Raw genomic sequence first — 11,501 nt, forward strand, 5'->3', positions numbered from 1 at the left:
TAGTGACGAAGCAACATGATTAATTCTGACCTGTGCAACTTGTTACTTAGTATTACACTAAGCCCATTTCTGCAGTAACAGGATGTGACTTTTTAGTCCAGCCAATGTGTTTTTTCATGGTTGACAGGAAAGTAAACACATTTTTTTGGTTGTACGAATGACTGTGGAAGCACTGGATTACTGCCCGTTGTTAATATTATGAAAGAAAAAGCAAAGGGCTGAGTTTCAGTTCAGCCACTACACAGAGAGAATAGAAATATTGGAAAATATAAATGTTTGCATTTATTATAACCAGCAAAGGTCCCCTGCTAAACTAGAACTTGTTGTAGCATTAGTGGTACTAATTCTAAATAAATTATAGATTGGTGTGGCTGTCTGTCACTGAAGGTGAGTGTAAAAAAACAAACATTTGAATGCCAGCAATTTTTCAAGGTGAGCAACACACTCTAAACACACTCTAAATGTATGCTCCTCCACCCTTAACTAGCCAATGGTGTCTGGTCACAGAAAGAGGAAGAGACCCCTGTGCCCTCCCCTTCCTCTTCAACACAGACTATAATGACATTATTGAAGGAAAAATCACAATTAAAAAAGATCCCCAAGGTTAATAGACACTGCCTAACTAGGCATAGGTGAGCTGAGTAAGCCTGATGACAGTGCTTGCTAGTAAATGTAGGGAATCTGAGCATGGGAAAAAGTATAGAGGGAACATTTTCATAACCGATGCCCCAACAGTCAGACACTGTCCCCATATTTAAGAGTGAACTTAAAACTTTCCTTTTTGATAAAGCTTATAGCTAGGGCTTACGAGCCCTTAGCAATGTTGTTATTTTTAAGATGATTTTGTTCTGCTTAATTATGCTGCTATAGGCCTAGTCTGCCGGGGGATAATACTTTTCCAGATACTCTGAGCTTCTCTCCTCTCTGTCTGTATCATTCATGTCTCATCAATGCATGTTACTAATTCAACTTCTTCCCCGGAGTTGTTTGTGCTCTGTCGTCTCGCAGGTCTCTGCTGATCGTGGTGGTGCCTGCGGCCGTGGTCCTGCATGACGCTTCCTGCTACTTCTATAACTATTAGTCATATATACTCACTAGTCTTATAAACTATAACATTTGTAGCCATAAAAACACCATCAGTGGTATGTCTTGCTGTATCGTAGCTGCTATTGCCGCTACTCATCATTGATCATATTTACCAACATAATTGTTATTATTATTGTCATATTCTGTCACCTTGGCTGTGCTTGTTTCTACTATTCTGCTGTATTAACTGCCCTAACATATAAGTCATATTCACATTACTATAGATATTATTATAGTTACTGTTACTCTTTGGTTGCTTGCATCTCTGGAAGTGTGTCTGTCTTTGTGTCCGTCTTTGTCTCTCTCTCTGTCCATCTGTCCATCTTTTCTCTCTTTCTCTCTCCTTTTCTTCCTCCCCAACTCGTCAAGACAGATGTCCGTCCTCCACAGAGCTGGGTTTGTCCGACGTTCCTGCCTGTAATAGGGAAGGCTTTCGTTGCCACCGTACTCTACGGGGGAATTGTTGGGTCTATGTAAAACCTAAATAAGTCATAGAGTGTGGTCTTTACCTACTCTGTAAAGTGTCCTGAGATAACTTTTGTTATGATTTGGCACTATAAATAAAATTGAATTGAATTGAATTTAACGGTCAAGAAAGATGCAGGATTTTTAAATGTGGGTAAACCCGCTAAAAATAGGTGACACACTCCTTTCCCATTGCCAGTAGGTGAGTATGCCTTTCTGTTTATTTTTTGGTGTCATGTCCAATAACGAACGCACCAGAAAACAGGGTTAGTAAAGAAAGCAGAATGGAGGCCAGTGACAATGTTACAGTGGTTACTTATTCAGTCTCTCTTTTAAACTCGGTGCAGACTAATTTGAAACGATGTTCTAGCGTTGCTTGGGTGGAGGTGGATGAAATTTGTGGCTGAGATGACATAGAGAGTAGCAGAAGTTACCGAAGGAGTCAACGTGAGCAGGAAAAGGGATGAAAAATAGCGTATCCACCCAAGTGTCATGTTTCCATCACAGCCGATCGGAGCTGGAGCCGATAAATACCTGTGACTACTGCAGAGTAATTTGCCGAGGGAATGAATGCCAATTGTTACCTGTCCACTAAAGACAAAAGCCAGATGTTGGTGGGCGGTTTTTCCAGTGGAAAAGGCACTTCAGTGATAGATGAAAATAGTAGTATAGTGATAAAATAGACAGTTTGCCCCAGACAAGAAGTAGCATTATTCAGGTTTCACCCCTAAAAGTATTCATTTAAACCAATAAGAGGTAAATCGCTAATTACATATATTTGACATTTGCTGGATCAAGTTAAGTTTCTTTAATCTTAAAAATAAAAGATTCCATGAGTTAAAATAGAGAAATTGTAATTCTAGGATTCATAGTCGATTTGTCAGTGGGTATAATGCACTCCCCCTTGATTACATGGACTCCAGCTCAAACGTAAGTTACGATTGGGAATGTCAGGTTGCCATTTTCTTATGATTGGCTGATGAAAGGTATAATTTGGGACTGCCAAGACAGCAACTTCAAAAGCTCCCAATGCCATATTAGGCTGGAATGTGAAAGCTGTCCAGGCAAAAAATGATCCAATTTTCTACTGGCTTTAATTACAAAGAGGATCCCCTTTCATTGGTGGGGCAATTGCTGTCCATTTCTGAAGACCATTGTGGAAAATGATCAAGTCAAGCATATCCAGAATGTTTAAATCTGGACTGTCTTAGTGTGGCCATGGTATGATTATATCATATTTGAAACTCACATGTCCACAGTCTCTGTAAAACGACCTCCAAACTGATCGCAACAAAGACCCAAGAGACATCTTTGTGCCAAACAAGATACAGTGATAATATTGATGGCCAAAGTCCAGTCACTCAGGGTACAAAGAGTAGTTTTTTTTAATAACCGTTTTGTTTGTGCTTGTGGGGAAGGGTAAGATAAAATAAAATAAGTGGGTCAAGGGTGATTTGCCCTGTAACCGTGTCTTTTTAGCAAGCTTCCCTTTCTTGGCTGTCACCACGCCAACAAAATAAAAGCATAAATTGTGGTTAATCCCTGGAGCAGAGACATTGTGCCTGAAGCCTGTTGGTAAAGTGCAATGCCCTTTCTAATCTAAATAAAGTTAAGCGTTTGTAACAGCGACTGCATTATGGAAAATCCAATTTGTGATTGCAACATCTGTACTTAACCTATGGGTAGTTCTTTGTTGGTCCAAGCAGCTAAGCTGCATGTCTTTTCCATGATTAGTTTTCCAGGAAACTTACATGTACATGACCTTGCATGCAATGCCTATGATTCATATGCGAAAACCGGGTCCTGGTTATTATAGTGGTAAAAAGGAATTAACATCTAAATATTGTCAGACATGCAAACCCATGCACAGAGCACAGAACCAAGAGATATATGCACACAAGAAGCTTATCCTTTTCTCACACAGGCACACACGGGCAAACAGCCATACGCTTACTTGGGCCTGACCGATATGGGTTTTTTAACCGACAGACCGATACTGATTTCAGAGATAAAATTTCACTGATTACTGATATGGAGACCATTATAGTGAATGTTTGAGCTGGAATGAAAATGACCTTTTCTATGTGGATTGTGCAAATATGACTCTGCAAAGGTATTCGGAAGGCCGCTTTCCAAAACAAATAACTTAATTAAAGCATATTTTACATTAAATCAAATCACCCCAAGCATCGTTTCCTGCATTATATGTTCTGTGAGAATAAAAATCGCCGCATATCTGACGACACATACGTCGATACCGATATGTCTGTGATAGGCCAATATTGACCCATCGATATATCGGTCTGGCTCTCATGTACACAGTTTTGTCCAACCTATTAAAATAACAACATGTTATTAACTTAATGGCGATTTGTTTGACAATAAATTGGAATAATAGGTATTGATTATTAATGATGATTCAATTGGCATCATGAGACAAAAAAAAACCTCAAATGTTTAGGACCTGAGACAAACATCCACCTGGCACCAACTCCAAATATCTTTTATTCTGGGCTCTGAAACAGCTTCTTCTATTTGTCTCGTGTACATAATGCCAACCAAAGCAAACTTGATGAGTTAATTCCCATCTTGGCCAAAGTTTCCCTCTCCACCCCCAACTGTCAAATCATGTCAGACTATGTGTCACAAGTAGAAGGACATGAAGAAAAGGGACCATTCTCACACGTTTGGGACGTGTCCAGAGTCTTATTTGTAAGCCTGCAGGGTGTGGCAGGTAAGCTTTCACCTCAAAGGCCACAGCTCCCTCCCATGTAATTGCTCTTCATCAGATCAAGCTGCATGACATTCCTACAAACCGTTTCATGTGACTACTGCTAAAAGACAGAGCGTTAACTGCCATCAAAGGGGACAATCTTCAATTTGGATCAGTTGATGGGATACCGTTGTGTCGTTAGCTCAGGTTTCAGACTACACCCCAATAATAAACAATTCAGACTGCAGAAAATACAGCACACTGAGGGACTCAACCTACCAAAATACAGCAGGAAAACATAGGGCTAATAAGCCAGCATCACGCATTAAAAATAACCTACAAAAAACGATGTTATTTGCAAATAAGACATCGGGTTATCAGAGCTGGGACCATTCTAGCGAGTCAGAGGAAGGATGCATCCTCAGGCAAAGCAGAGATAAGGGCCTTTGATAGAATTAAGCCAACGTCAAACAGCCAGTTGATGAGTCTTAGATAGAAGATAGAGCAGCCAGGACTGACAGGTCTGATAATAGTCCAAACAAAGAGAAAGTGGAGATTAAGGGGTTTCTTTTCAGGCAGTTAAGTGGACTGCCCAGAGGACACTCCAAAACATGGCTCATCTGTCAGGGACGGGAGGAATGGATACCATCACTGACGCTTCATCCAGGGGACAGATAGCATCTAGGAATTCCTATAAAGAATGCTGTACCATAGTTCAGTTTGTAGGGTGCAGCTACTTGACTGGCATTTTTTAATTTTACATTATTTCTGAAACATAATAGAAGAAATACAGTAAATGCAATACATGAATTAGCATGACATCCAAAAATATCAACAATTTTTGGGCGATTCCGCATAATGAGCACTTACTACATACTTTTGGTAGTTTATCATGATAGTACTTTTGTACTTTTACTAAAGCAGCATTTTTAATGCATGACTTTTACTTGTAACATAGTATTTTTACACTATGGTACTTTTACTTTAACGTGCAGTCGGCAACATTTTTTTGATTATATTCACTGAAACCGACACACGGTCCAATGAAACAACATCAATCATCCGGTTCTAGAAAAGACATGCACCTCTACCTACACCTAGAGCATGTTGTTTGTTTTGCAAAAATCCACCAGGCCGGTATCATCCTGTCCACTCAGTGCAGCGGCCAATAAGCTCATGTGAACCGGCCGGCAGACTGCCCCGCGCAGCCGATCGATGTTCATGACCGGCCCATTGAGTTTATACGTTTCAAAATCAAGCACGTTTATGTGAAAATCTCCGAGATCGCTATAAACCACACATACAAAGAGTCCAACACTATATGTAACACTTATTGTCTCTATCTGCATCTCACGTTTCAGACTCACTCTCATTAATCCAGCATACTGATTTTTGTTTAGCCTCTTATCTTGATCTTATTATTTTTATTTAGACGTTACATCATTTTCAAAACCACAAATATGATTTAAATCGTTTTTTTGTTCATAAATTAATGTAGAATGGTTGGAGCAAAGCCTCCTTGGAAATGGGAACTGCGTATTGCTCCAATAATCGGTCCGCGTTTATCCAATGAACAAATGGGGATGAATGAGCGGCTGTCAGACAGAGAGAAAGCAGGCATGGTTGAAGTAGTGGATTTTCTTACAGTCGAAAAAGGAATTGGATTTGCGTGTTTGATTTGCTCAGTTACACCTGATGGAGGGCAAGAAGAGAAAGGAGAAAGGAGGGGCTGAAAAGGCAAGAATGAAGAAGAATCAGATGCTGGAGGAGAGTGCATCAAATGGTCAAAAATCACGGATTTATTACGAAACAACCAGAACCAGGCGTCAACTAGTGATGCAGGTGAGTTGACAGGAAAACGGTTACAGTAGCTCAATCTTTGACATTGTTGCGAATTAGCATAAGAATAGCATCCTCCTCAATGGGGGCAGTATCGTCATATCACGGTCTTCACCGCAAGTTTTACACACACACACGCACACACACACACACAGACCCCCCCACCACTCGCACATAGACACACAGCTGTCATTTAACTCGTGTCAGAAGTATATTTCAGCATCTGTTTATTTGTAGCAAAAACATAAAAGCTTTAAACCTACACTTTATTGTCAATTGTTTAATTTTGCCTTCTGTCATCTACTGGTCATATTTCCGTCCTGGTGAAGGGGATGGGTTGGGCCAGTTGTGGGCCCGTTGTGGGCCGGTGCAGTCAAAATATTTCCGGTGGATTTTTGTGTCCCACTCCTCCGCTGGTTCATGCACAAGCCACAGGTCCCCCTTCGCGCATGTTACAATACCACAGGCTCACGCCTCAAGCTAGGCATATGCTAAATGACGTTGGCAGTTGCTATCTATGAGTAAGTTAGCCAGCCTACCTCTGTGTAGCGTGTACTCCGTTTATTGTCGAGAGAAGACACAGAGGATAACTCATTGGTAGGGAGCGGAGGAGAGCGGTGGTAGTGGGGGAGGGGCGTGAGAGTTGTAAACATTCAAAATTTGACAGTCAGCTTGATCCGCCAGACTTGTTGACTGCAGCTTTAATTAAAACATCTATAATATATAATAATCTATACTAGTTCTTCTTACCACTCCTTTGTAACACATACTGTAACACCATGTGTTGCAACTCTGTGTGTGTGTGTGTGTGTGTGTGTGTGTGTGTGTGTGTGTGTGTGTGTGTGTAAGCAAGCGAACAGAGAAGTTAAAATAGTTAGCAAAAAGTAATGAATAAATGGTGGAAAACAGTAAAGGGTAATGAATCAATAAATAGTTAATACTTAAAGTAATGGATACAGAGATGAATTAGTCAGCTAAAATATAAATAAATAAATAGTTAACTAACAGAAATGTATAAATAGATTAAACTGTCGGTTAAAATAAAATGATAAATGGTTGTATGAAAAAATATATTTTAACACTTCTTCATCCAGCCTAATGAATTGTGTTAAATAACTCCCAGTTTATAATCCATTCATAGGAATATATTTGAGTGGAACAGGTGAGTTAGCTCATTTGAAAGGCTTGTGGGGGAGACATCAGAGAAGAAAAGTTTGTGTTGGAAAGGAAGCATGACCTTCAGCATACAAGGAAACAAACTGTGATTCTCTGAAGCATATTTGGATAAAATCAGTTACGTTTAGCTGTCATCCTTTTTTTCCGATTCTAGCCCAAATACATCCACATTTGGAGCAAGCTCAATTAGCACGTCTTAGTCTGTGGTAAGATAAAAGTTAGGAAACTTCAATGCTCCGTTTGACTCCTCATATCAACACATTAATTATAATAAATGCAGCAGTGCCTTTTTGTGTCCATTACCTTGGTCCTTGAATAGCTGCTCTCTTTCCACAGTCATAGCTAGAAGAGTGAATGTAAAAAAAAAATGACGAGGAGTTAATGCTGAGCCGGCAGAAAAGGAGAGACAGTCACAGCACTCAGTTGTAACACGGTCTGGCACAACACTAACAAAGGAAATGAGCAAACCACACAGCAAATAACAGACTTTTATTCAACACTCTGGGCTCCACTGCTTACATCTGGGTGCCAACCCCTGTCACTTACAAATAAACGGATTTATGAGAAATATTGCGCACAAATTACTACATTTGTCTAGACAGGACATTATTGTAGCTTTACTTTCATTGGCATGATGAAGCTCAATTTTCATAAATATGTATATTGGTATGTGTCAAACATTTGCAGCTTCCAAATTCGCACTTAGGAGTAAATGGAATGAATCAGTAAATAAACTACATTTCTCAGTGTAAAACTATACATATAAGTTGGACTTCCCTGTCAGATGAACTAAACTAAATTATACTTCCTACAAAGAATAACTTTCATTTCAAGAATTTTGAAATGTCATAGATGTAATTCCACAGTCATATGGCAGATGGCATTCAGCTGGGAAAACATTTCAAGGTAAGGTGCACTTTTGTTAATATGTTATTCGTTCTTTTTGTATCGCGTAGAAGACTATACACTATACTCTAATCATTGTATATCATAACATAAGCTATTATTAAAATGTAATCAGAGTTTTCAGTCCAGGACAATTCAAAGCAACAAATAATTTTAACAAGACCGAAATGTCCCGTTAGATATGGCCATAAAGGTGCATTTGAAAACAAATGTGATTTATTGACGTTTTAATTATAATATACTGTAGTGATATATCTATTCTTCAGTCTGAGACCCGGCAGTGGTATGAAGAAATCTCGGTACCCATCGGCTATCCATCCGTCTATTTAAATAGACGGGGGTTCGGATAGACGTAGCCAGTGGATATCCAGGCAAAGACTTCCACCTCGTGCCCCAGGTCCATTTGGTTAATGCTAAAATGGATGGTCTGGAAGGACGGGCATAGGCACATGATCAGGGGTTGAACAGATTTTGGATTTTGGTTTTGGAATTGGACTGAGGTTATGGTTAGGGTTTGAACATGGAGAGCATTACCAATTGCAGCTTTAAATACAGTCTTAATCTAAAAGTTTGAATCTAGTCATTATTACTCATGATAACAATAAAGTTATGTTTATGCGAGGCTTGCTAATCATTGGTGATTTTCTGTGCTGTTATTTGACAAAATGGAACAACATAATCTGTGATTTGTTCATGTTGTGGACTGGTTGATGCTAGAATGAATGTCCAGAAGGGACAGGCGAAGGCTTACCCATCCTTCTCTGCCTTTGATTGGCTTATCTTGATATTCTAACTGCAGCACAGACAACAGAGTGTGAACCAGTCCGAGCAACAGCACCTCCAGCTCAGCAGTACATTGCAACGAACGTGCTATCTCATGAGGGACTGCTACTGGTTGGTTGTGGCACCTGCATGGATGAAGGTGGAAAGACGTTAATGTTTGCTTCATGTTTATGAAAAGGAAACACACAGTTGTCCCCACTTTCCAACCGTTGAGTACAGATATCAGATAATTTAACGCCATACATGTGTGATTGCTCACTAGCATGGTTTGCAGGGATACCTCAAGAAAAAAATGCAGCTGTGACAACACATCGTCACTAGGGTAAAATGCTTGGCGAATTCTCTTTCACAATGATAGGAAGAGCAAAACAGCAAAACAATGTTACCATGAACACTTGGCCTTACAATAATAATTCTGACTACTGTACTATATATATTTAAATGTACACATTCCACAGACAGGCACAAGTCACAAACAGGTGCAACAGGTAATTCTCTGCAGTTACTTCAGTCTTTTTAAAGTGGCTCTTCCATTTGCCTTTTCATTAACTTAATTTTGAGTGTGTAATATTCCTCTTGCAGCTTGAGGACTGCCTCTTGTCTTCTCAGCACAGACATCTCCAAATCCATTCGCTCTTGCAAAGTTGTGCAGTGTACCGAGGATGCAGAAGTAGAGCAGGGAGTTTGTAGGTGGTCTGCAGAGGCGGCGAAATCAGCAGCGTGATGCGTACGAAGATGCACTGCAAGTGATTTGGGGACATGCGGGAATGCTGTCATTTTTTGTTCCTCTGGAGAAGTGGATGCATCTGGATATGTAGGGAGCTCAAGCTCTGTCAGTGGATGTTTGTTGGAGAAATTGTTCTCTATCGTGCGCTCATTTCCATCTTCATCACAGCTGGGGGGGAAAAGCTTGTCAGTGATTTTGTTTTTCATGAATTTTCCTTTCATCCTTAAGGTACATGGTCAGCAGTGGCAGATTAAGGTGATCATAGCCCCCTAGGCTACTGTTTGTTTGGGCCCAACCGATTATTAATCATGCTTTATCAGAAAAAACCCACTAGAACAGATAAAGAGTCCGCAATCTTAAAAAATCCTGTAAATTAAGAAATTTTCTTTAGTAGTTTTTTCAGTCATTTCTTTTTCGTGCTCCTCTATCACATTTCCTTTCTGACATTTTTCCACTATACTGTCTAGAAACAGTGAGTGACTATCATTTGACAACAAAACTGACCTTTTGAACCCGGCCACATGATGGCAGCTGATTGGGTAAATGTGTCCCACATCTATCCAATCAGCAGCTTAATTGTTTTAATGTTTCTAACGACCCCAACAGGAGGCAAGTTGTTTTTTTCCCCCAGTGTAGTAAATAAAAAAATAAAAAAATAGTCTGGCCAATCCCGGGCCCCTGCACACCTGGGGCCCCTAGGCTGCAGCCTAGGCCAGCCTGTGCATTTATCCACCTCTGATGGTCGGTTCATCCAAATTATAACATTTTGTTTTGGGTGTGCTCACAGCACTCACAATTTATATTCGATAAATAAATAAATGGCAGCATCTCTTTCATGAAACAATGTTCATGTCACTCTGCAATTCAAAGTGAGGTTTGTGGATTAACCAAATGTAAGCAGGATATTAAGTGGGAGTGAGAAAATAATAATAATACTTATTTTGATTTTCAATATATTACTCCTGCTTTGATTCAGTCTAGACACACAAAATTAGACTTAGACTTCTCTTTATTGATCCTTTGGGATGTCTCCCGCAAGTAAATTAAGAAAAAATAACCAGTTTATAAAAAAAATGCCTTACCTGTTTTGTTGAGTTTCCACTAACTCTGAGATTGAAGAGTCTTCTCTGTCCTGTTGCAGCATGTCTGAGAGGTTCATCACAGAAATCACTACTTGAGTCGCAGTACTGAACTGCTCAAGAGACAGGCTTTCTGTGAATTAAAAAAACATGTCATGCATTAATCAATAATAATAAATACAATATCATATATTCAAAACAAACAGTGATGATGTGGAAAATGTATTAAAATGTGTTTTTTCTGCAGCCATCCCCACATATTCACCCTCAAGGTCTTGGCTTATTTCACCAATCTTGCGATTATAGATTTAATTACACTAATTATAAAACTTTTTTTATTGCAAACAAACAGCAGATTTTCCTCACCTGTGCCCACTTGCCTTCTCTGTCGTTTGATCTCCTCTCTTGACTTTGCCAGCAGATTTTCCCACTTTTTGTTACAGTCAGAAACTGTACGCTGAATCTGTGGAAAGGCAGCGTTGATGGCTTGGGCTATTTCTTCCCAGGCTTGTCTTTTATCCTGTATTGAAATCCCAGTGCTGCACTTCCCTCTGATTATGTCTTTCCTCTCCTGCATTAACTGAGCAAGAAGAAGACACTCCTCATCTGTCCAGTTGGGTCTTCGCTTCCTGCTGGACATTCCCTCAAGAAGTTGTAGGGGCATTTTTCTGACAGAGAGAGAGAAAGAGAGAGAGAGAGAGAGAGAGAGAGAGAGAGAGAGAGAGAG

At 39.8% G+C, this 11,501-nt stretch overlaps 1 protein-coding gene across 1 annotated transcript; it reads right to left on the minus strand.

Annotated features, from left to right (window-relative positions):
• Positions 1 to 9,268: 9,268 nt before the first annotated feature.
• On the minus strand, positions 9,269 to 11,438 carry LOC310965304 (uncharacterized protein; the record flags this gene model as incomplete). Its single annotated transcript, XM_083938816.1, has 3 exons — positions 9,269 to 9,863; positions 10,778 to 10,907; positions 11,141 to 11,438. 3 exons carry the CDS (start codon positions 11,436 to 11,438, stop codon positions 9,485 to 9,487), a joined length of 807 nt encoding a protein of 268 aa, XP_083794942.1. The 3' UTR covers positions 9,269 to 9,484.
• Positions 11,439 to 11,501: the final 63 nt, after the last annotated feature.

This window comes from Echiichthys vipera (genome assembly GCF_963691815.1).
Source record: "Echiichthys vipera genome assembly, chromosome: X".
NCBI classification, from domain to species: domain Eukaryota; kingdom Metazoa; phylum Chordata; class Actinopteri; order Perciformes; family Trachinidae; genus Echiichthys; species Echiichthys vipera.